General features: G+C 47.7%; 2 protein-coding genes across 2 annotated transcripts in view; one reads left to right on the plus strand and one right to left on the minus strand.

Annotated features, from left to right (window-relative positions):
• Positions 1-7,245, plus strand: part of GRHL3 (grainyhead like transcription factor 3) — a 44,978-nt gene extending 37,733 nt beyond the window's left edge. Inside the window, exon 16 of the mRNA XM_012439964.3 lies at positions 6,949-7,245. Within this exon, the coding sequence (XP_012295387.2) occupies positions 6,949-7,021 (73 nt within the window). The 3' untranslated portion in view covers positions 7,022-7,245. The remainder of the gene's footprint in view (positions 1-6,948) is intronic.
• Positions 1,019-25,798, minus strand: part of STPG1 (sperm tail PG-rich repeat containing 1) — a 53,896-nt gene continuing 29,116 nt past the window's right edge. Inside the window, exons 6-10 of the mRNA XM_012439972.3 lie at positions 22,068-22,238; positions 16,336-16,444; positions 12,607-12,772; positions 3,629-3,819; positions 1,019-1,158 (exon numbers count right to left, since the gene is read on the minus strand). Of these exons, the coding sequence (XP_012295395.2) occupies positions 1,082-1,158; positions 3,629-3,819; positions 12,607-12,772; positions 16,336-16,444; positions 22,068-22,238 (714 nt within the window). The 3' untranslated portion in view covers positions 1,019-1,081. The remainder of the gene's footprint in view (positions 1,159-3,628; positions 3,820-12,606; positions 12,773-16,335; positions 16,445-22,067; positions 22,239-25,798) is intronic.

The following is a 25,798-nucleotide window of genomic DNA, read 5'->3' on the forward strand; positions in this document are numbered from 1 at the left end:
ACCCTGGAGGAGTTAAATCAGCATTTGTGGGAGGACCCCAGGCCTCAGTACTTTTCAAAGTTCCCAGGTGATTACAGTGTGCAGTCAAGGCTGAGAGCCACTTCTCTGGACAGGCCACAGTTGTGCAGGCCTTGAAGCCTTGGCAACTGCTCCGTGTCTGCTGGGGTTAATGCACAGCCTTCTCGCATCAGTCAAAGCCCCAGTCAAAGCCCGCCTGGAGATCAGGAAAGGAGCCAGGCAGCTCCCCACCCCCCGGGCATCTGTGCAGCCTCCACCGAAACCACCAGGGCACATTTCTTTTTCGCCTCCACATAAAGAGACAAAGGATATCCTGCCTAGAAAGGTCATTGGGCTCCATGGAGGGCTCCAGAAGCCTTGAGAAAATTCGGTCCCACCCTTAGAGAAAGTCAGGGAAAAGGGCAGTTCCTGAGCCCAGCCGCTGCCATTCTAAGATGATCTCCCACTACAAAGAAGAAAAAAGATCTAAAAGGAGTAAAGAGAGGCCTTTCCAAACAGATGGTCACTTTAGAAAGGAATCTGTGGGCTGGTGGAAAAAGCAACACCAGCCTGCAGGTAGCTTTCACCCAGCAGACATACCGTGAGTGAGTGAGGTCAGAAAGGGACAAATGAGAAAGGCAGGAGTGAGGGAATGAATGAACGTGTAATTGAGTGAAGGAATGAAACGGGGAAGGGTGGGGCTTCTAGGCTTGGCCACCTTCACGGTGGACTGGTCCTCCTTGAATCTGCGCTTCAGGAATCCTTAAGTCTGCAGCGGGAGTCGTGCTGGAAGCCAGCCTGGATGGGTGCGTGGGGAAGCGGCCAGGGGGCTCTGTCCACCTCCCTCTGCTCAGGAAGCCACTGGAGTCGGTGGGGCTGGGGTGTAATCTCCAGGAGCAATGTCTCCAGCTCGAGATAAAGGCAATGGCAGCAGCCCAGCTACCACACCAGGCCAGAGTGGCAGAGCCATCCCCCAAGTTGTCAGCTGCCACACACATGATTGGTCTCCTCCTGAGGGATGTCCTGGGGAAGCTGAGTAGGGCGGGCTGGTGGCCGGGGTTCTCCTCGATCTTGTGTGACATCCCTACAGCACCGGAATCCATTTCTTATCCTCGTTGTAGAGGAAGGACTGCTTTCCTGGGAGTTCTGGCTTGTATGTGGCTGTGAGGGGAGAGAGAGGCAGAGGCATTAGGAGAGAAAAGCCCCATAGCTGCAGTCTCTGGCATTCCACCTCGGAGCTGGAAAGGCCTGGGGACCCCTGTGCCAGCCCCTGCATCTTACGCGTGGGGAGACAGGAAAGAACTGGCACCAGGTGGCAAGGCAGAAGTCAGACTCTGGCTTCCTACCTTTCTTTAATTCTTCTCAACTTCTTTAACAGAACAAAATTTACAAAACTGTTTTCCATGAAATTCTAAAGACCTTGAGTAAAGCAATATTCTTTTTTTTTTTTTTTTTTTTGAGGTAGAGTTTCACTCTCGTTGCCCAGGCTGGAGTGCAATGGCTCACCGCAACCTCCGCCTCCGGGTTCAAGTGATTCTCTGCCTCCGCCTCCTGAGTAGTTGGGATTACAGGCATGTGCCACCACACCAGGCTAATTTTGTATTTTTAGTAGAGACAGGGTTTCTCCATGTTGCTCAGGCTGGTCTCAAACTCCCGACCTCAGGCGATCCGCCTACCTTAGCCTCCCAAAGTGCTGGGATTACAGGCATGAGCCACCGTGCCCGGCCAGTGATATTCTTAAAGAAGCAAGGTGTTAGCTTCATAAAGTGTTTTTTTGATTTAGTTCAGGGGTTTCCATAAAAGCAGAGCCATGAAAATTGTGGACATGCTTCTCTAGGAGATGAGCAGGGCTTGAGAACCGCAGCCCCAGGTGACCAGAAACTCTCGTGTTGATACCAACTCGGTTAATGAGGGTCTCGTGCACGGCCTCTCTGTTCTTATACTTGGGAAGCTGCTGGGGGAGCCCATGGCAGTTCAGGTATATCTGAGTTTACTGGAAGCTGAGCAGGCAGATGCCAGCATGTGCATGTACCCAGGAAACCCCTCGCAGAAGCCCACCTTGGCATGGGTCTCTGTGTGCCAGGTGCCTAGCACCACACAGAGCATGGAAAAGGCTTTCAGGCAACGCTTCTAGAGGATGTGGCCGAGCAGGGTCAAACCAGGATCCCTGCCCGTGCCCCGCTCTCTCTGGAGTTCACCCCTTGTACGGAGCATTTGCATGTTTGGCCAAAACTGAGTTCTCCTCGACTGAGCAGATGAGTCCCAGATCAAACCTCTACAGCCTTGCTGGTATGATTATCACCACATTTGCAAGGCCAAAGCTATGAAAATGACCTTCCTCCTGCCCAGTCTGCCTTATGTTAGTCTCACCTGTGAGTGTGGAGGGGAAGGAGTCTCCCTACCTGACGGCAGCCTCTGGGAGCAAGCCCGGGACCCAGGTCATCTCGGCTCCCTAGCATGGGAGCATCAACACTCACAGAAAGGCTGAGTGTAACCAAGCTGGGGGCCATTGCTGCTCTGCCTTCGTCCTCTTGTGCCACCTGCCACATGTCGGTCCCAATTGCTTTGGCCACAGTCAGGGTGTAGTAATTGTGAAAGCGCTCTGTAGAGAGCTACAAATAGGTCAGGAAGCACAGAGACCACGCACTGGAGTGAGTCCCTCATGATATTAACTCCCAGGAAGATTCCAGATGTAACAGGGGATCCCTGCTTATGCTTGCCTGTAAAAAGGGCGTGGCGCTAGATGGCCGAAAAGAGCTGCTCCATCGGATGGTCCTTAGTTAATTTCATTAACAAACAAGGCATAAATAGGAAACACCTGGCACTGACCGCCAGGAACTCACCGTGGACTGTGGCCAACTTGCTCTCCAGGGCTTCCCCATCTGTAAAATAACCTGGCCATACTAGACCAGTAGTTGAAATATTTTTAAGAAAAATTCTGGCTGGGCACGGTGGCTCACACCTGTAATCCCAACACTTTGGGAGGCCATAGTGGGGCAGACCAGTTGAGGTCAGGAGTTCGAGACCAGCCTGGCCAACATAGTGAAACCCCGTCTCTGCTAAAAATACAAAAAGCAGCTCAGTGTGGTGGGACGTGCCTTAATTCCAGCTACTTGGGAAGGCTGAGGCAAGAGAATTCCTTGAACCCAGGAGGCGGAAGTTGCAGTGAGCCAAGATTGTGCCACTGCACTCCAGCCTAGGTGACAGACAAGACTCCATCTCAAAAAAATAATAATAAATAAAAGTTTTTTAAAAATAAAGAAAAAGAACTTTTCTGACAATCTGACAAAAGCTATGGCCCCCTTTCCCAGGAAATAATGTCTGTATGTGCCAAATCTGCAGCCAACTGCAGAGTCACAGACCCCTTCGAGACGACCTTTAAGCCTTATAGATGCTGATGGTCCTCAGTTATGAATCCCTGGCCCAGACCATGTCTAAGAGCCCTTTCACCTTAAAAAAACAAAACATTTTTATACTGTGAAAATGTGAACTGATAACCCTTCCAAATCTACTCTCATCCCTGTAACTTGTTTGGGAAACAGCCTGTGAATCAGTGGCATTCAATGACCCAAGAATGACGAACAATTCCAGAAGATTTGGTTTTGATCATCATTTGAAACAATCCTCTGACCTGGGCCAGGCAGGCCTGGCTGAGATGGCGCCGCGGTCCACCGGTTGGTGTTGGACACGAATGATGCACTAGAGATGAAACGCTTGTGGGGCCCTAAGTAGTCCACGATCTCATACTGACCAGGACCTGGGAGAGGCGGCTTCGGGGGCAGAGGCAAAGGCTGAGCAGAGAAGTTCAGGATGGGGTTTTTCCTTTGGGAAAGATAAAATGGGAAGATGTCACGAAGGCAGTCTAGTGGGGAAGGCACAGTTTCTAGACACAGCCAAGACCTGCACAGCACCAACTTGTCTGCAAGAGGACTGGACGTGGCACCTGAGCCCTAACTCCACTGTAGTGAGCTGGGGACCCCTGGATCTGTTTCCTCATCTGCACATGGCAATCGTAACAGTACCTACATTGAGGTCACGGTTGTCAGGATAAATGAGATGATGTGCCTGAAACATGGTACTCAGGACAGGGCCTGGGACACAGTGAGAGCTCCGTGTGCAATGTTGGAGACGTGGAGCTAATCAGGAATGGCAGGCAGTGTGTATCTCATGTGCCAACTCCAATTGATTGGTAGTGCCTGGCTGGAGTTCTGTGAAAAAAACTGAAGCTTCGCATGGAGTCAATGAGAAGAGGCCTTGGTGATCCACTTGTGATGTCTGCCATGGCAGGGAAGAGAAAGAGGCATCCCACATTCCAGAGATTTGCCTTCCCAAGACCAGCAGGTCTCTAGAGGCCACTGTAACACTGATGTTCCAGAATCCTACTAAATATCATCCTGGCAAGGCAGGAGGCAGGAGTGGAAAAGCGCTGGGTTGGAAATCAAGAGGCTGTGTAACCCTTACCACTTATACTGCCATTGTTTTCAGGTCTGTCTTCACCTCCTTCAAGAAAGGGAGTCTATCTTTTATCTCTGATATTGAAACATTAAATGAAAGAGAAATAGGACCTGTACTTGAGTCCTAGCTTGGTCATTAATTCACTCTGGGCCTCAGTTTCCCCTCAGTAAAAGGAAGAAGTTGGGCAAGATGACCTGTGAGGTCCCTTCCTGCTGCGACCTTTCATGAGGCCTTGATTCAAAGTTCCACTGGATTGTCAGAAACTTCTGGGCTTGTTACAGGAATCATGCTACTCTCCCGACCACGAAATAGCAAGGCTGCCTCCTCCTGCCTCACATTCAAGGCTTCTTCTAAGGCCTCTCACCAAAAGGGAAGAGGAGGTTCTCAGCACTGAATGGCCAAGGGAGCCTGCCCCAGCACTCAACGACCAAGGAAGCTAGCCCATCCAAGCAGAGGAGGGGACTCCTGGCCACGGGGGCACTGCTGCACTTTATCCAACACCTTCTTAAACACAGAGAGCTTGAGGGGGCCCAAGTGATGTCTTCTCAACCTCCTTAGTTTTCTAAAAATGTTGGTGTACAGAGAGACAGAGTAACTGATCCAAAGTTAGAGAGCATGTTCGTAGGAATGCTGGCATAGAACGCTTGTCTTTGGAGCCTAGCCATATGGAGAAAGCATGACGGTGGAGGGGACTGAGTTTGAGACACACAGACCTGAGACTGAATTCTAGTCACCCCACTTACTGGCTGCAAGACAAGACCCCCGATCTCTCTGCAGCCTAGTGTCAGTGTACACAGCACGGCAAGGAACAATAACACTAACTTTATAAAGGAGTTATGATGAGTAGAGAAAAGGTGTGTAAAGCACCTAGTAGAGCACCAGCACACAGTAGGTGCTCAATGAAGGCAGTTGTTATTCTTCTGATGAGCCCTGTGTCAGCATCACTGTGTGCTGCTTGGTGGCAGGGAAGCAAGTGAGCCTTGTGAAGGACTGATTTCGGGGCCTTCCATCCCAGAGTCATGCTGAGGCAGGGGACACCCTTCCCGCTGTCAGGGAGGACACCAAAAGCCATCATAAACGTGCTTGGGTTCACATCTTGTAGGGGAGGAGCAGCTGTCGTGGATGCTTATATTTAGAACAAAGGTACCCACAGGGAAACGGGGGACCTGCTGCCTCCCTTTTTGCTCTGAATCTACGTGGAAGAACTGGTTATAGGGTGTAATCAACAACCTCTCCCCTTATAAATAAAACTGGCTTCTCCTTGTTCTGGCTTGCGGCTCCCCCTTCAAAACACCTCCAGACATTTGATGAGTTTGTGGCTGGCATCATGGAGAGACAGGTTTGATTCCTGGAAATTAAAGCTGGAATGAATCAACCATTGTATGAGGTCACGCCATCATTGGTCTGGGTCACTCCAAGTCCAAGATTCCCACCCTGTTCTTTGAGAAAACCATGAGGTATCTGCTTTCTTAGCCAAGGACAGCCTGCAGGAGGCTGGAACATGCAGAGTTAATGACTCACCAGTGTTCTTGGCAAGATGGGTTAGAGAGGTCCCTTGTCTTCCACTCCCTCAATATGCCCAGGAGAGGCTCAGAACCTTCAGCCCAGCTCTATGGATGTTTCATGTGCGCCAGCCATGTGTGCGGCTCTGGGCCAGGCATGCTTGGGAATCCAGACTGTTCTGTACTAAGACACGGACCTGAGTATCCTTAAGGGCTTGACAATCCACTGCCAGCAACAGTCAGGACTGGTGGCAACTTCAGGCAGTACGGGCTTTGCACTCACACAGAGCTGGGTCTGAATCCCCACTTCCCTGTTCACCAGCTATGTGTTCTTAGAAAAGGCTCTTAACCTCCTCAAGCCTCAGTTTCCTCCTCTATAAAATGGTGAAAATGATACCTACCACCCAGGATTTTTAGGAATTTTAACTAGTGCTTTACTTGTAACATTTGTTTAAAAACGAAATCTGTTAGAATAGAGGTAAAAAAAAAAAAACTGCATTTAGAGCAGAGAGAAAGAGACAGAGAAAGGGACAGAGACAGGGGGACATTCATTCCAACAGGATGAATCCAGAAATCCACCCAGAAATCCAGAAAATCCTCAGGTGGGGAAGGGCATTTCCAGCAGAGGGAACAGCGGAGCAAAAGTGTGGAACGGGGAAAGCTGTAGCTGCTGTGGTGGAAATTGGGACACAGGAGACGGAGGCTGAGCACCTAGACTGCCTTCAACCTTCCATCCTCCCGTGATTCCTGGGGCCTTCACTTGCTTCTGATCCTCCCCACTTACAAACTCTGATGAAAAGTTAAAGGCAAGATCTATCTATGGCCTCTCAATCCAGCCTAATCTCCCACAGTCCCATCGCTTCCGTTTTGCCTTCCAGAAACACCCAACACAATACGCTTCAGCAACTCCATGTTTCACCCCATCCCCTCTGTCGGGAACACCAACTTTCCCTACAAACTCGAATTCAATTCTTGATGTTCTCACTTGCTTCAGGGAAACCTCTCCTCCACCCACACCCCGTCTCACCACCCCCTACCTGACTGTCTTAGATGTTCCCATCCTGTGACTCAAGAGAGGAACATGGGTTTTGGAGATGGGTTTCAGAGGCAGAGGGACCTGGATTCAAATCCCAGCCCAGCCACCGTAAACAGCCTGCACTTCACCGTAAACTCGGAGTGACACACCCGCCTGGAGGAGAGGTGGAAGGACGATGCCAGATCACATCTGAGAGCTCTCAGCTCGGCGTATGTGGCCCCTGAGCACATTCTGGCTATTGCTTTGCACTTACAATGTTGCGTTTTCCATGGATTTTACTTGCCTTGCTCTTTAAGGGAAGGGATTGTGTCTTCCTCAGCTTTGAGGCCCCTAGCCCTATCCTGGGAACATTTGCTCAAGTGCAGAGAAAAGCAGAGGGCTTGCAGCAGGTAAAGGAGCCCAGGCATCTGAGCCCACCTGATGGTTTCATCCTCATCCAGGGCTGGTCCCTCCATGCCAAGGTGGGGCCAGCAAATCACAAAGGTCAGGCCGGATCAAACCCACAGAGCATTGTGACCAGAGCTTTTATGAGCCTCATTGCTCAGTTATAAAAGCCACCCTGGCCCTGCCCCGTGGAAAGAAAACATCTATCAAAGCCTCTGAGTTGGCCACAGCTGGATTAAGTGTGTTTGCAGCTTCCAATGTGAGCTGTTTGCAAATCACCCAGGAATAATGAATGTGTTAGAGGACTCAGCAGGCCACTTGGGGAAGGCATCCGAGACCCTCCAGACACTCCCAGGCACACATTCACTCTGCCTCAGGGATTCCCAGGGTTGGGAGGGATAAAGGGGCAATTTTTCTCATCATTAAAGGGCAGCTGATTGCCTCTGGGGTGGAATGCAGTATCTGTTTAACAGGGTAGCGGGTGACAGATTACAGCCGCTTGGGAAGAAGCATCCCATATCTAATTGAAAATCCCAGAGGAAGTTAAGGTGGGTCCAATCTAATTACCAAAACTGGAGCGGGGCCAACAGGGCTTGATTTTTCAGCTCTGGCTGTGACAAGACAGCGTGCCTGTGCAAATCCAGTGGCTTACAACTCCAGGATGCAGATCAAGGGTTAGAAAGACAGCCCGAGTATTGCACCTCAGTGCTGGGGAGCGTGAGTCGGAAGGCAGCGCCTAGGAGGAGCTATTTTGATCTCCAAAACCCTCACCCTGACTCACCCTAAGTCATTGAGTCACCACTGGGACAGATCTTGAAGACCTAAAGAAGTGAAACCTTGGCTGACACTTCCCTTTGCTTCTGAAGGCACCCTGGAAGCTGAGAAATCCTCTTAGCTTTTGAGTCAGCAAGGTGGCCATGGCCACGGAACACCTGATGGCGTGACCTTTAGCGAAGAAGTCAGAAATGTCAGTGCTCACAGCCAGCCAGCCCCTCACACACCCGACGGCATGACCTTTAGCTAAGGAGTTCAGAAATGCCCGTGCTCACAGCCAGCCAGCCCCTCGCACAGCATCCGCCCTACAGGGCCACACTTGAAACCCTAGGACGACACAGAGGACCCACTCACCTGTTTGATAAAAGTACAGGTTACCCTATGAGTTATGTGGGTTATCTCCTTTTATCCTTGCAACCACATGATGAGGTGTTCTTATACCAGTTCACCAAGGATGACTTTGAATTTACTGGGAGTTAAGTGACCTTCCTTCCCCCAGGCCCACAGGGCTGGTGAGCGGGGAAAGTGGAGTTTCCACAGGGCCTGTGATAACCCACTGCCCATGCAGCCTCCATGGCCTCCCCAGGAGATGTGGTCAGCTGTTCCCTGCTCTAACAGCAGCCTCCTGAGCTTTGATCATATCCACCCATCCTCACACGGCTGGGCTTTACATTTTTTGGCCAGTAACATGGGACTAAAACCTCCAGGGAGAATTCACATCTGCACTGATTCTTCCTGCACTCTGAAGAAAGCAGATCCAGAAGAACATTTCTGTAGCTGTAACTCTGCCTAAGAATGAGGAACCCATCAACTCCAACCCAAGACAGATGAGGGTAGGTCTCCTGCTGCATGGCTCATGTGTGTTCCCAAATGAGAAACACGGCAGCGAGTCACCACTGCTCCATGTAGCCATGGAGAGCTAAAGAGGATTAGGTCTGATGTGGACACAGTCCTAAGGGAAACTGCATGCAGATGGTGTCACTCTCAGGGGCCTACCGATCTCAGGACCCCGCGTGGCTCCTGTCCCTCTCTTCCCTCCAGGGACACAGGAGGAAACAGAACTGGAATTTGAGAAACTGGATTTTGGATATTTCCTCCAGAAATCCAGAAAATCTTCAGGTGGGGAAGGGCATTTCCAGTAGAGGGGACAGCAGGAGCAAAAGTGTGGAATAGGGAAAGCTGTAGCTGCTGTGGTGGGAACTGGGACACAGGAGACGGAGGCTGAGCACCTAGACTGCTTTCAACCCCCATCCACCCCTGATTCCCAGATCCTTCACTTGCTTCTGATGTTCAGCTGTCTTTTCTTTTCATTACATCATTTTCTTTGTCATTCACCAGGAACAGATGGTTGCTTTTTTTTTTTTTTTTAGAATACTCCAAAGCCCACCAGTCTTATCTTCTTGCTTTCCAAATAAAATTATAGATTTCTTACCTTTATCTTTTCCATGTTAATTTTAAAGTACATAATCTGGACCTCCTCTGTGGGTCCAGGCTGGCTCCACGTTCATTGCCCCTTGTGTGCCCTCCTGAGTGCCGCAGTGAGCAAACCTGGGATTCTAATGTGTCAGAAATGCAGATACCCTTCTTTTCACTTGTAGAGAAATGAAGACCCAGAGAGGTGCCCAGAGCAGCCCCAGACCACAGAGCCAGCTACACAAATGTCCTGTTGTAGAGCCTGGGCACCATTCACTCATCAGGGTGAACCCAAGTTTAGAAGACAACAGGTTAATAGGTTCCTTTACTGCAGACCTTCTCAGAGCCTTTAATATGCCTGTGCAGATGGACTGCAATGTTCTCAGGGGCGGTTGCTATGCAGTGCTTCCCAGGCTTATTAACCAAAAACCTTTTATTTATGAAGCACTGACAGAGAGCCAGAGAGCCTTGGATGCCCCAGACATGCAGCACTGTGCACGGCCCAGTGGGAAGAGGGCCCCTTGGGATTGCATGGCCACACACCCCTGGGGCCACCTAACCCAGCATTTTGCTGCATGCTTCTCCACAGCTTCGAGACTGTTCCCAGATGAGGCTGGCTGGAGGGGTGGTGTCCTGTTCACCTGAGCCTCCAGGGCAGAACTAGAACTCTGTAGAGCCTGCTGACTGACAAATGCAAATGCCATAAAATAAGAATGATCTCGAACTACCTGTTCAAACTTGAGCAAAAGCCAGAAGATACTTCACCAGCTAAAGCAGTTAAAAACCAAGCGACCTCCACTCTTACGCTATTTCACCATTTTCCTTGAAGAAGCTTCCAAATTTGGGCTTGGAGCTTGAGCTGCCATGCCAATACAATAACCACAGCTATCATTATAAGGGTAATAGCTATTTTTTCTTTCTTTCTTTCTTTCTTTCTTTCTTTTTTTTTTTTTTTGAGACCAAGTCTCATTCTGTCACCCAGGCTGGAGTGCAGTGGCGTGATCTTGGCTCACTGCAACCTCCACCTCCTGGGTTCAAGCAATTCTCCTGCCTCAGCCTCCCAAGTACCTGTGACTACAGGCATGTGCCACCACACCCAGCTAATTTTTGTATTTTTAGTAGAGATGGGGTTTTGCCATGTTGGCCAGGCTGGTCTCAAACGCCTAGCCTCAACTGATCCATCTGCTTGGCCTCCCAAAGTGCTGGGATTACAGGCATGAGTCACCGCGCACAGCCAGGAATAGCTATTTTCAAACACCTTCTCATCAAATCTTCATGGAATCCCTACAAGATAAGATTCTTATCTCTACTTAATAACATGAAACTGAAGCTCAGAGAGAAGTCTCTGGGTTTCATACTCTGGTTGGCCAACCCCAACACCTGTCCTCTTGACCACTCTTTCCCTGGCAGAGTAAGGGAATGGTTGCTTCTGGAGGCGCCACACACCAGCCTGGAGGTGGGAGGTCTTTGGAGAGAGACTTACCAGAGAAAGAGCTATTCTGGAGACTGGCCTGCCCCAGCCCCTAGCCCTACAGCCTGTTTAAGGCCAGCCTGCAGAGCCCTAGAACCGGGACTCTGGTGGATTCCAGCTGAGGTCTCAATCCCCTCTCCAGATCTTAAGTTCAACCTGGCAGATTCACAACTCTCACCTCTCTCTAACTGCGGTCCCCTTGCCCTAGGCTGATGATCAGACTACTCTGAATGTTGTCAGGCTCTCTGGGTTGCCTGGACTTCTGATCCACTGTGGCTAGGGCTCCCACTGCCTGCCTGATCTCTGTGGAGGGGCTCAGGTAGATATATGGTTGGTGCCACCCGGCCAGCCCTCCCAGTGGTCAGCCCTGCCTGGAGGGGATATCTAAGGGTGAGAGCTGAGAAGGTAACAGCGGGACTAATCCTAACTGCAGTTAGCTCCAGAAGTTCTAGAATCATTCGAGAAATAAAGAAGCCCTGTGAGTATTTAAGCCTCTTAGGTGAGAGTAATATAAAATGTGCAGGATATTAAACAGGGTAACACAAATCCCTGAATTTACTTTTAAAAATCTGTGTTAATATTGAGTCACCAGCTGCAATGCCAATTCCAAACATATATTTTATTTACTTTTTTTTTGAGACAGGGTCTCACTCTGTCACTCAGGCTGGAGTACATGGCACCACCTTGGCTCACCACAACCTCCACCTCTTGGGTTCAAGTGATTCTCCTGCCTCAGCCTCCTGAATAGCTGGGATTACAGGCATGCACCACCACGCCTGGTTAATTTTCGTATTTTTAGTAGAGGTGGGGTTTCTCCATGTTGGTCAGACTGCTCTCAAACACCTGATCTCAAGTGATTCTCCCACCTCGGCCTCCCAAAGTGCTGGGATTACAGGCGCAAGCCACTGAGCCCAGTCAAACATATATTTTTAATTCTGAAAGCAATCCCTATGAGGCAGGAATTATTCCCACTTTACAGATGAGGGCATGGAGGCTCAGAGAGTTTAGAACTCTGCCCAAGGTCACACAGTATAAAAACAGCAGAGCTGAATTACAAATCCAGCAGGTATGACCAACTCCAAAGTCTGGGCTTAAACTTCCATCAGTATAAAACTATGAAAGCTTGATTGCTTCTGAATGTCTTGCCACTGCAGCGAAGATTTGATGTTATAAAAATAGAACAATGTCAGCAGCAGAGGAAGCCAGCCTCACAGGGGATGAGGAAAGACTTAGACAGCCCTGAGCCAATTAATTCCCTGTGGCTCCTCGACTTGGCTATGTGGACTTAGGCAAATCTCCCACCAAATCTGAAGCCTTGCTTCCTCCTCTATGGGGTAAGAATAACAATTCCTGCAACAGGATTATAATGATAATGGAATACCATTTTAAGTTCCTGGCACACAGCCGTTGCTCAATAAATATCAGGCATTCGACAGGCGTTTGTTGAGCACCATTATGTGTGACTAAGGGCCGCTGAGGTTCTGCCAAACAGTGACACCCCTTCCTCTTCCCGGTGTTGGGCTCCTTCCCCACAACCACCTTTCAAGAGAAAGATCAGAATGATTGGAACTCACGGGAAAAGAGTCTTTTTTGGAACTTTTGTGCCATCACTGGGGTTGTAATAACCAGGTCCCGGGCCTGTTGATGTCACTTTTAATCCACGGTTGGTTTTTGATTTAAAACAAGACATTAACGTATTTGACGACTGCTTCACAAGGGATTCGTTGATGTTATAATGCCCTAAGGAGAAAGAAATGTTATGACATGATAAGGAGCTCTTCTCAAGTAAGTAAAGAGCGGTACCTTACTCCTAAGAATGCACTTGATGGCTGCAAGGCAGCATCACTCTAGGATGGCCAAATGGAAGGCTGCCTGAGACAACCAAAAACAGTCCTCACCGCGGAGAGCAGGCGGCACAGGAATCACACACTTCGCTGATTTAGCTCTCGCGCTAGCCTGGCAAGATGAGTATTACTGCTTTCATTCGAAACACGAGGAAACTGAGACTCAGAGATATTAAATAATTTGCCAAAGGACATTCATCTAACCAGGGACGCAGACAAATCTCTCTACCTTGCTGAAGCCCAGTTTTCCTTCTCCATAAAGTAAGAATAATAATTCTGCTGACATCAGAGTTGTTATGATAGTTGAATAATATTTTAAGTTCCTAGTACATAGTGGTTGCTTTGCAAATATCATGCAATCAACAAGTATCTTTTTTTTTTTTTTTGAGATAGGATCTTGCTCTGTTATTCAGGCTGTAATGCAGTGGCACAAGCATAGCTCACTGCAGCCTTGACCTGCTGGGCTCAGTGATCCTCCCATCTCAGCCTCCCGAGTAGCTGAGACTACAGGTATAGACCACCATGTCCTACAAATTAATTTTTTCTTTTTTTGTAGAAATGAGGTCTCATTATTTTAACCAGGCTGGTCTTGAACTTGTGAGCTCAAGCAATCCTCCCACCTCAGCCTCCCAAAGTGCTAGGACTACAGGTGTGAGCCATCATGCCCAGCTAACATGTATGTATTGAGCACCAATATATAGAGACTGGTCTGCTTGTCTCCAAGCCCACACTTCCCCACCATGCCACAATGCCTTGTCTCGAGAAACTGTGACAGAATAAAATGAATTTGTGTTCAAAGCTTGAAGGAAGAAGAGAATGACCAAAACTGGGGTGAGGAGGAAGCGGTCTCACCCCTAAGTTGTCAGCAGCCCTGTGAATAGATGTTCTTCACCACTCTATTCATATTTGCAATCAATTCAAAACAATCTCAGTTTCCAATAAAATAATACTGTTTCCTTAATTTATGGTACTATCATATAATAATATACGGTATATCTATTTAATATGATGTTCCGAAAGGATTTTTATTAACATGAAAAGATGTTTCCAGTATTGGCCAGGCATGGTGGCTCATGCCTATAATCCCAGCACTTTGGTAGGGTGAGGTGGGCGGATCACTTGAGGTCAGGAGTTTGAGACCAGCCTGGCCAATATGGTGAAACCTCATCTCTACTAAAAATACAAAAAAAAAAAAAAATTAGCCAGGTGCGGTGGTGCATACCTGTAATACCAGTTACTCTGGAGGCTGAGGCAGGAGAATCACTTGAACCCAGGAGGTGAAGGTTGCAGTGAGCCAAGATTGCACTACTGCACTCTAGCCTGGGCAACAGAGTAAGACTCCCTCTCAAAAAATAAAAATAAAAATGTTCCCAGTATATGCTTAAATTTAAAAAAAAAAACAGATGTCAGCAGTATTTACAATATTAGATAACTATCTCTCATATTATCTGTTTCATATATATATATATTTCTACTAAAAAGGTTATAGCAACACTTGAATTACAAAATATGGAAAACAATGAAAGGTAAAAGCAAGGAATAGAAGGCATTTATGCTGCCACTACCAGAGAGAGCCAATTGCCAGGAAGCGGGGTCGGGGGTGAGCTGAAGGTACCAGGTATTGAACTAGATGGGCCTGGATTGAAATCAAGCAGTGCGGTCGGGCCGGTGGCTCATGCCTGTAATCCTAGTACTCTGGGAGGACAAGGCGGATGGATCACTTGCGGTCAGGAGTTTGAGACCAGCCTGGCCAACATGGTGAAACCCTGTTTCTATTAAAAATACAAAAATTAGCTGGATGTGGCGGCGCATGCCTGTAATCCCAGCTACTTGGGAGGCTGAGGCAGGAGAATCACTTGAACCCAGGGGACAGGGGCGGCGGTTGCCGAGATCATGCCACTGCACTCTGGCCTGGGCAACAGAGCAAGACTCCAGCTCCAAAAACAAAACAAAACAAAACAAAAACAAAAACAAAAAGAAATCCAGCTGTGGGACACTGGGCCCATCGCCTGCTTTCCTGTCACCTTTGTCTGTGAAGTAGGGAGAAATTAAGAATAGCTCACACTTGCTGAGCACATGATTTTGCAGCAAGTACCTGCTCCATGGGGCTTTGGAGGATTCAATGAGATCATGAATGTAAAGCCCCTCACACCCATGGGGAGCTTTACAGACGCTAGTACCCACCCTTCCCCTCCTGTTCTGTGTTATAAGGGGCTGGGAGCTTTTCAGGATCCCCCCCCAGGAGGGAACAGGCACATATGGTGGACTGTGGAGGTGCCCACATCCCAGGGCTCACTGACAGGGACTCTGGCCAAACCCCGGGGGATGCCGGCTTTGTTCTTCTGTACAAACAGACAAGGCAGGGTTTTGCCCATGGATGATGCAAGGCAGGGACTTGAACTGGGGCTGAGCCTCCTAATTAGTGCTGGTTTTGTTATTCAGTTTCAGATTGATCTTTTCAACTTTAATCTGGATTTGCTGAAATCTGACATGCACTACAATTTTATCCACACCCCTCTGCAAGAGGCATGATTGCAGAAGCAACCTTCCCTGCTGCTCCTCTTAATTCTGGGTCCCAAGGCTTCTGGGACAGCTCTGGTGCCCAAGGCTCCTGGGGGTGGGGCGTGGTCTGTGGGGCCTATTTGGGATAATCTAACATAATGAGCGCTCCAGGACTGGAGGTCAGAGAGCACAGGAGAAGCACAAGAGCTTTCCCCGAGCCCAGCAGGGGAAACACTTGCAGGAAAGCTCTCGTGTACTCCTCAATCTTGGGGGTTCCAGAAGGGGCAATGAAATGAGGGGGGAAATGGGCTCCTTAGTGAGACACCTCTGGGCTTGTGTCTGCCATTTACTGGCTGTGTGACACGGGGCAAGTCATTTCAACTCTCTGAGCCTCCATTTCCTCATCTGAAAAACAAGGATAAGTGAAAACCTATGACGACAGACCTGCAAGGCTGCGTGGAAACCACTCAACGTGGAGGGGGTGCTCCGGAAACAGACCTTCCTCCTCTGTTTTATGACTAGATGATGAAGTCACCTCTAGCATAGGAGAAAAGGAATGTGGCAGCTGAGTGTTGAAGGAACAGGATGTATGGTCATACCCTGTATCTCCCGCCCCTCCCCGGTGGCCTCTGATGGCACCTGGGTTATAGGAATGTGTACACTTCTGAGGTGAGAAGCCACTTCTCCACTTGGCTGCCCAGAGCAGGTATGCCAGGTCACAAAAGGGGAGGCCAGGAAGCTGCTGTGGAGGTGCATTTCCAGAGCCAGCCGTTGTGCTCCTGGCGGGGAGGGCCGGCCGTCTTCTCACCTCTCCTCTCTGTTCAGCACCTGCCTCCTACTCCTCCCCACCCAAAGACTAAATCCTTCCAAAGACTCCTTATGAAGAAGTAGGTCCCCTGCAAATCAAATCTGGGACATTAACCCTCGGGTCAAGGCCAGTGCAAAGTAGCTGCTTACCTGGGGGAGGTCCTTTACCAGCAAAATCAAGAGATCCTCTTTGGGTTTTTGACATAAACTGGGCTCGGGCACAGACGTTGTTTCTCTGCTTGCAGCAAGAGACAGAGGCCTAGAGGGAGAAAACCCGCCCAATGTGCTCAGTGCCTTTCCTTTCTTTGTCTTTGTCATCGTGCCTGGGCAAGTGGCAAATCTAGATAAAAAAAATCAAACTGAAACCTGTCCTTCTTAGCAAATGAACAGATATGAGCTGTAAAGGTCACACTGACTGTTGTGGCTTCACCGTCATCCCAGCTCAAGTGGTCTACGAGTTTGTGATCCCCAGAAAATGCTGGTCACTCAACAAGGAACAGAACACACGGCTAGCTGCAGGCCAGCTTCCAGGCTCCCTTCTGCTGAGGACAGGCTGTGTGGCCCTGCATCAGTTCTGTAACCTCTCTGAAACTGAGTTTTCTCATCTAAAACGGATTGGATAGTCAGCTCCTCTTGCTGTGGAGTCCCGCCAGGGGGTGGGGGTGGCCCAACAGAGATTACCTCTAGGAAAGTGTTGTTTTTTTTTTTTTAAAGTGTGTAATGCTACACCTGCAAATTCTCTTCATTATTTTTGCTACTTTTTTTTTTTTTTTTGAGACAGTCTTGCTGTGTTGCCCAGGGTGGAATGCAGTGGTGCCATCTCAGCTCACTGCAACCTCTGCCTCCCAGGCTCAAGCAATCCTCCCACCTCAAGCAATCCTCTTACCTCAGCCTCCAGAGTAGCAGGGACTACAGGCACACGCCACCACACCTGGCTAATTTTTTTGTATTTTTTGTAGAGATGGGTTTCACCATGATTCTCAGGCTGATCTTGAACTCCTAGGCTCAAATGATCTGCCCACCTCGGCCTCCCAAAGTGCTGGGATTACAGGCGTGAGCCACTGCACCCGGTTTTCTATTTTCACTGTTTTCAGGCCATGTACCCCTACCAATCCCCATCCTCATTCCTAGGTGCATTGCTCACTGTTCAAACAGCCCTTCTATAAATGCAGCATTTGGGGCACACAACAAAATCGTATTGTTTAAGATTGTGATCAGATTTGCAAGCACTCCCTTGTCTCGACTTTTCTGAACTGACCAGAAATTAAGAATCCTGGTCAACTCACGAAATACATTTGAGAGTGTGCAATGTGTCCAGAACTCTAAAAATAATAGGAAAAAAACCCCTGAGATCATTCTTCTGTTACACATGAACCATAAATATTTTAAATGTCAATGTGCAGTCAGTCTCCTGTACTCATTGGAGAACAGAGGCAATACAAATTAAACCTGTGATTGCTGGGGATGTTTACTGAATGAGTGAAACTATTTGCTAGGGCCAAGATGGTGTGATTTGCTGTGATACTCCTTTGTCAAAAAAAAAATGTTTCTTGAGAAATGCAGATGGCATTTTGATTTTGTGTTGACAAAGGTGGAGGAATTTAGCTTTTCTCAGGGCCTTAATGGCTAGACGGCATGCAGAGAGGGCAAACAAAGAGACCAGATGGGACAGGTTAATTACTGGACACGGGGACGGGGGGAGAGGAGCCAGGTTGCCAGAGAGAAGGTAATAACACAGTACCGAGGAAGAGGACTCAAATATACAAGTGAGGGATCGCGGCAGCAAAGGCAGAGAAAGGCTTTGGCAGACTTCAAAGCAGTGTGGCTAACAGGATTACCGCATTTCTACTCCCCACCACTTGACTCAACCATTGTTCTCCAGGCCTGAAGAAAAGCCACCTGTAGACAAAACAGTACTTCAGCTTTATTTTTCGCCCAGACAGAAAAGCAACTGAAAAGGGGGCATTTTTGTATATGCTGAGTGTGCGTCACTGGAAGATTTCCCCATGAGGCCAGGAAAAGAGTCAGCAGGTTAAAAAAGACGGAAGCAGATTTATTGTATTGCCATGGAAAGAAATCTAAGAGGCAAATGCATGTGTACTGTGTATATATAGCATAATGCTCATATTGGTGGAGGGACAGAAGGGGAGAGAATAGGAAAGAAATTGCACCTGGTTTTTGTTTGGTTTGGTTGTTTTTTTGAGATGGAGTCTCACTCTGCCACCCAGGCTGGAGTGCAGTGGCACGATGTTGGCTCACTGCAACCTCCACTTCCCAGGTTCAAGCAACTCTCCTGCTTCAGCCTCCCCAGTAGCCAGGATTATAGGCATGTGCCACCACATCTGGCCAATTTTTGTATTTTTAGTAGAAGTGCGGTTTTGCCATATTGGCCAGCTAGTCTCGAACTCCTGACCTCAGGTGATCTGTCCACCTTGGCCTCCCAAAGTGCTGGGATTACAGGTGTGAGCCACTGCGCCTGGCCTGCACCTGGCTTTTGATGCAGTGGTTTGCTTTGGGAAGTAGAATTATAAGGGACTTCCACTTTCTAATTCATGGGTTTCTGCAGGGCTTGAATACATTTTATGATGAGCGTGTATTATTTTCAGGGTCATATTAAGACAATAATGAACAAAAAACATGCACCTAAATGTATCTATTGGCAGAAGGACACAATTCTGACTTGGGAAGTGGTCATTTCTAGATTAACAGCTGTATACTACTGGGAAGTTCTTCCTTTGATGTCATAAACATTGATTGGATGCTTACTGCATCCCAGGACTCATGCTGGTCATTGGAGACAGGAAGCAGGGTGAATGAGCAGACATTGAGTTGGGGAGAATCGCACAGGAAACACTGACTGTCGCATCCTTCAGGTACAACCAGGAGGCTGCAGAGAGAGGCAGCCACACGGACAGTCAGTGCCAGCGTCTGTCTCCCAAGCAGGCTGGTTCCCACTTGGGATTGACAAAGGGCAATGGCTAAGCCCCTTCTGATCTCTTTCTTGGACCACACCTTGTCCTCTCTCCTGTTAGCACAGTAGTCTCCTTGCTGGTTTTCCAGAACCCACTCTCCAACCCACACTGCAGTCCATTCACCACACAGCAGCCGGAAGGAGCTTTTTTCTTTTTGAGATGGAGTCTTGCTCTGTCACCCAGGCTGGAGTGCAGTGGCGTGATTCTGGCTCACTGCAACCTCTGCCTCCTGGGTTCAAGTGATTCTCCTGCCTCAGCCTCCCAAGTAGCTGGGACTACAGGTGCGTGACATCATGCCTGGCTAATTTTTTTTTGTATTTTTAGTAGAGACAGGGTTTCACCTTGTTAGCCAGGATGGTCTCCATCTTCTGACCTTGTGATCCGCCACCTCAGCCTCCCAAAGTACAGGGATTACCAGTGTGAGCCACCGCACCCAGCTGGAAGGAGCTTTTTAAAAAATACATCGGATCACACCACCCCACACCTCCAACCCATGAGGGGCTTCCTAGGACCCAGAGAACAAAATGTGAACTTCCTCCTGGGATCTTCAGGGCCCTGCATGAACTGGCCACTGCCTGTCTGGCACCCCCTTCTCCCCTCTCCTCCTAGCTCATGCTACACCAGCCATTCGACCTTCCCGTAGGTCATTGTGGGCTGAGCTCCTTGCTGTCCCAGGACCTTTGCACATGCTGTTTCTCCAACCCTGGCTCCTCCTCAATCCTTGGGTCCCAGCCTTGGAGCCTCCTCTGACCATCAAGTCCAAAGTTTGTGGTATTGCCCACCTCCATATTCCCACATATTCTCTCTCAGGCTCCAGCTGTCCCTCAAAGTTGACCATGGTTTGAAATTATTTTGTTTGTATACCTGTTCTTTTCTAAATTCCTCGCTGGAATCTAAGCTGTATCATCAGCCTGGCGCAGAGGAGCAACAGGATCCACAGAGGGAAGCCTGTCAGGGCTGGAACGAGGTGCCTTTGCCCATTCCCCGGCTTTCCACCCCAGCTATCCGCCAGTGCCTGCTGATGTGCAAATGATGCCTTCAAGCTGGGGAACTTGGGCAAGTCCCTTCACCTCTCTGAGCCTCAGCCTTCTCTTCTGTGAATTGGGAACAAGATAATCCACTTCATGGATTCACTTGTGAGTATTAAATATGATTAATAGATAACTCTTAGACCAGCACTTAGTACATGAGAAGTGTTCCCTCCTCCTCCTCCTCCTCCTCCTCCTCATCATCATCATCATCATTTTCAGGCTCTGATTATGCCAAGGGAAGGCTGCCCAATATAGTAGCCACAGGCTGCATGTGGCTATTGGCCCTGGAAACATGGCTGGCCCAAATTAAGATGTGCTGGAAGAATAAAAGACACTGGATTTTAAAGACCGAGTACAAGGAAAATAATCTTCCTCAAACAGAAAATTAATAATTTTGATATTGATTAGTGTTGAAATGATAATATTTTGGATCTGTTGTTAAAAGGCATTACTCAAATTAATTTCATTGCTTCCTTTTTCTGTTTAGATGTGGCTACTGGAAAATCTTCAATGACTTCTGTGGCTCCCATTTTACTTCCAGTGGACAGTGCTAGCCTAGCAGGCACTTATAGGACTTTGGACACATATATAATTGCTTGACTCCATCATAGAAGGTGGGCAGGATCTTTGTAGTCAGAAAAATAATTATTATTTATAAATATTATGCAGGAAAAAAGGAAATGGTATAACAAATGTGTAAGATGAAAATAATTTGAAAAATGGCATATAACATTACTATCTTAAGTGTAATTTGTATCTTAGGCACTTCAGAGTACTTTCACGTTCCTTGCCTTATGATCACCCTGTAGGGTGAGTAGAATTGATTCCATTTTACAGTGGGGGCTGTGACTTACTTACTTATCTCTTATTTAAGGGTAAGTAAATGCCTTAATTTGCTAACAAAGATGGCTCTACCAGTCTCCATGTATAGTGCGGTCCTTGGGTGACTGCTGCTGTCCTGGGCATGCGGCATAGATTATCTCATTTAATATTTGCATTAACACTATGAGGTGAACATACATCTCCATTTTACAGATCAAGAAACTAAGTCCTGGAAAGGTTAAAGGACTTGCCCAGGGCCACACAGTTAGACAGTGGCAGAGACGAGAGCTAAACCAAACATCCCGAATCCATCTCTTAACCATCCACGCCATTCTGCCTCAGTGGATACAAAGTGATCATAGTTGGCATAGCAGGGCACGGCTGTTAAAACACCTATTTACTGATATGAAAGAAGTTTCTTTTCCCTAGAACCGAAAAAGTAAATCACTAGTGGCTACAGATAAGTGGTAACTAATCCACCCATTGTTATAGATGAGAAAACTATGTCCCAGAAAGGCTACAGGACGAGACTAATTAAAGTATGTGTTTCTCAGGGCAGTGGTCTCTCCACAGCTTCATAATGGCCTCCATGTTGCCCACCTTGCTCTCTGGGGTCTGCAAATTCCCTGTAAGAGTCTTGTATAGCCGGCTGGGCGTGGTGGCTCATGCCTGTTATCCCAGCACTTTAGGAGGCCAAGGCGGGTGGATCACAAGCTCAGGAGTTCGAGACCAGCCTGGTCAACATGATGAAACCCCATCTCTACTAAAAATACAAAAATTAGACGGGCGCGGTGGCGAGCGCTTGTAATCTCAGCTACTCAGGAGGCTGAGGCAGAAGAACCGCTTGAACCCGGGAGGCGGAGGTTGCAGTGAGCCACTGCCCTCTCAAAAAAAAAAAAAGAGTCTTGTACAGCCTTAGGCACCCATTGATAGGCAACAAATACTAACTGGCTTGACAACTGCATTAAAATGTGATGTCCCCAAGATCCCCTCTTCCTTTTATTTTAGTAAACCATTCATTTGATCTATATTTAGCAAGCATATGCAGAGTTCTTACATTGTAATAGTTTGGTGCAGGAGTTTCAAATTTGAGAACTTTCGTAAAGCTTGGCAACTGGAACATGCTGGAACACGAATTACTGAAGTCTCTCTTGGAAATAAAATCTGATGGGATAGTGTATGCATTTGCTGCAGGATATTTAGAAATGTTGGTGTCCAACCGGGCGCGCTGTGAAGAGACAACCAAAAGAATCAGTATTGTCACATCATCCAGTGGCTCTGAAGGACAGATGTCAAAAAGATGGCAGCCGGCACAAGGTTTAAATGCATTTTATAAGAGGCGAAATTCTGGCAGGTAACAATGATAAACTGACCTCAGGCTTTGAGGATCTGCCCTTGGAAAATGCAAGTTCAGACCTGTACTCGCTTCTGTAAACTAACTCAAATTATTCATCTTCTGTTTGGGACTTGGCAAAAATGATTTTGCCATAAATGCATTTCCACCCAATCCTGTTCCAGGCCACTTACCCTTGACTCATCAGCTGTTGGGTAATTTATGTGATAGGAAGCTTCAGATGCTCTTCTCAGCCTAGGCTTTTCTTCTGAGTAAAATCTCACATCTTGTTTCTAAGGTTAAAAGATCCGAACTGCCTAAGCAACGAGTTTGCTTCAAACAGAGCTCCAGGGGGCTTGCTGTCCACCCGTGCCTCCTACCCTCCACCAAATTACTGTTTTCATCAAATCCAACAGTATTTTCATTGTTTAAGAAAACCAATCCCACTCCTTTCAGGAAGCCACGATAAATTATCTTCAGTTAAAAAACAAACAGAATCAATGTTTGTCAAAAGAACAGGGACAAAAGTCACAGAAACTCGGTGATAACATCGCGTTCCCCTAAGACAGCATGGCAAGTACTGGAGTCTGATAAAACAAAAAGTTTCCCACTATTTAATGGTTAAAAGCTTGAGAACGTTGTCCTGGATTTTCTCACTTGATAGGAATCAGTAACTACACAAACACAGAAAGTGGGTGAGCCCAAAGGAAGGCATTAGGGGCCCCCACTACTTCACTCTGTGCTTGGTGGTGACAGTTCTCAGCGCCTGGTTTACGGACCACCGCTGGCATGTGGGTGGGTGTAGCACCAGAACAGGGGTGTTCTTGTCCAGAGCCTAACCTGGGTTCAAGTCCCAGCTCGACCTCAACCTCTTCAGTAACGGGGAGTTAACTCCAAAGCTGGTCTGTTCCTTGAGTATCCAACTCTGCCAAACTCGAATTCCAGTAAGAAATGGCTACATGTAGTGTGTAAGGATTTGCTGATGCTCCTAGAAGTAAGGTCACCCCAGCCTTGAACGCGTGCTTCGCCTTTTTCATTCTGGCTAAGAGTTAACCAGTACCTTTAGGGGATTTTTGTGTTTCATCCTCATGACAACCCTGAGCAGTGGATCTTATGATTATCTCCACTTTACAGATGAGGAAGCTGGACTTCCTCAGCTAATTCAGGCAGAGGACCAGCATTCCTACCCAAGTAGTCGGCCTCCACTACGTGACATGGATCACATGGCTCATTCTAAAGAGAAATGGGTCGAGTGGTGATAGCAAGCCCATTCCATCACTGACTCTTTTGGTTTAGAACACCTACAACTTACATTTTGAAAATGAAAAACTCTTCTTCCCAAAAAAGTCCCAGTAGAGGCAATGTTTTATAAAGTATCGAAATAGAATTAGTCTCAGAGTGTGGCTACAGTGACATCACTCACCAACACTACACACCCCTTGGTTTCCTGCCAGGCCTGTGGCCTCCAATCTGGCCATCAGCTGGCATTTATGAGCCTGTCTCCAGCACCTACCAATTTTTCTAGAGCCACTCCTGCTGGCATGCAAATACAGAGAAGCCATCAAAGTCTCCACTCTCTTACCTCATCTACTTTTCCTAGTCAGTCCTGTGGAAGATTCTGGAGCAAAGATTCGGAATATACTAATAAAGCTCTTTATATCATTCGGACTTAGAGAGATGTCAAGTCTCTCAAAAGATTGGGTGTGGTTGTCTCAACAGTCATGAGGAGGTTTCTAAAATGTATAGACCCACAGAGTTTTCTGGTCAGCCTTATCCATAATCATATCCCTACTGGTCATTCCGATCTTTCTCTGATGAGAGCTACTTTTAATTCCCGCCGAGTCTTGGGATCTAGAAGTGGAGGAGGGGCTGAAGGTGAAAGTTACTGAAAGAGTCAGTGGGGTGGGAGGATATGAAATTCTCATCCAGTTCATCCAGGAAGGAGGTAAGATGCAGGTATCTCCTGATAAAGCTCCATGGACTGCTTCAGGCACCCACCCCAGGTATAGGACCTTAAGTGTTTATAGTTGAGTGTAACATAACTATAAATACAAATTCCCATATTTGTCAAATGGAGGAGAAGAGGAAGCCTGAGCAACTCAAAGTCTACCTTCTTTGGGGTTTGGTTCTGAATTTTTTAAAGGCCTGAAAGGCATGGCTAGGTTCTACAACACTCAGATCTTTCCCGGGGCCCCTTCTCCTCCAGATGGTCCGGCTTTTCATTTGGAAAGTTACTGCGTGCAAAACCCAGTAGAGAACTGATTGCGTGCTCTGATTCAGTCTCTTTTTTGGCACCAAGAAGGAATGGGCAGTGCCATTGTTTAGCAAAGAAGTTCTCGGAGAGAAAACCTAGGTGTTGCAGGAAGTATTGTTTGTGACTCAGGTGGTAACAATCATAATATTTAGCATGTTTATAGTGCTTCGCTGTTTCAAAGAGTATTTCACTCATTGCAATGTTAATTTGCCCAGTGCCTCCAGGGAGTCTCCACTTTCATGAGGCAACTGGGACACAGAAGGGTGACGTGCTTGAGGTCACGTCAAGAATCCACAGCTGAGTCAGGATCAGGTCTTGAGTCTTGTCTTCTAAGCCAGAACTTCATGAGACGGCACTTCTTTTGAGTTTCTGTCCTAGCAGAGCTGGTGGTAGAATAATAGGTAGAGGCATGGCTGTTGTGTGAACCTACCGAGGCCATGCACAGACTCAGCTTCTTCAGTAATGGGGAGTTCACTCCAAAGCTGGTCTGTTCCTTGAATATCCATCTCTGCCAAATTCGAATTCCAATAAGACGTGGCTACATTCAGTGTGTCTTAAATGGTCCCTTTGTGTGGTTTAAAAAAAAAATCAGGCTGGGGACGGTGGCTCACACCTATTATCCCAGCACTTTGGGAGGCCCAGGCAGGCAGATCATGAGGTCAGGGGTTTGAGACCAGCCTGGCCAACATGGTGAAACCCCATCTGTACTAAAAATACAAAAATCAGCTGGCTATGGTGCCACCCACCTGTAGTTCCAGCTACTTGGGAGGCTGAGGCAGGAGAATTGCTTGAACCCAGGAGGCGCAGCTTGCAGTGAGTCTAGACTGTGCCACTGCACTCCAGTCTGGGCAACAAAGCAAGACTCCATCTCAAAATAAATAAATAAATAAATAAATTCCAATGTCAGGCATCATAATACATCTGTGCAAAAAATTATTACAACTTTTTAAAAGAGATAAGATAGCATATGTTTGTTAATTTAATGTTAGAGTCTGGGCTTGATTTCTTTTTCACTTGTTTTTGAGACAGTCTCCCTCTATCAGGAGTGTGATAGTGTAATCATAGTTCACTGCAGCCTCAACTTCCTGGGCTCAAGTGGTCCTCCCACCTCAGCCTCCCAAGTAGCTGGGACTACAGGCACACATCACCACTCCTGGCTAATTTTTAAATTATTTTGTAGAGATGCAGTCTCACTATGTTG

The sequence above is a fragment of the Aotus nancymaae genome, unplaced genomic scaffold (genome assembly GCF_030222135.1).
Source record: "Aotus nancymaae isolate 86718 unplaced genomic scaffold, 86718_ANA_hifiasm-v0.15.2.pri h1tg000053l, whole genome shotgun sequence".
Lineage (NCBI taxonomy): Eukaryota > Metazoa > Chordata > Mammalia > Primates > Aotidae > Aotus > Aotus nancymaae.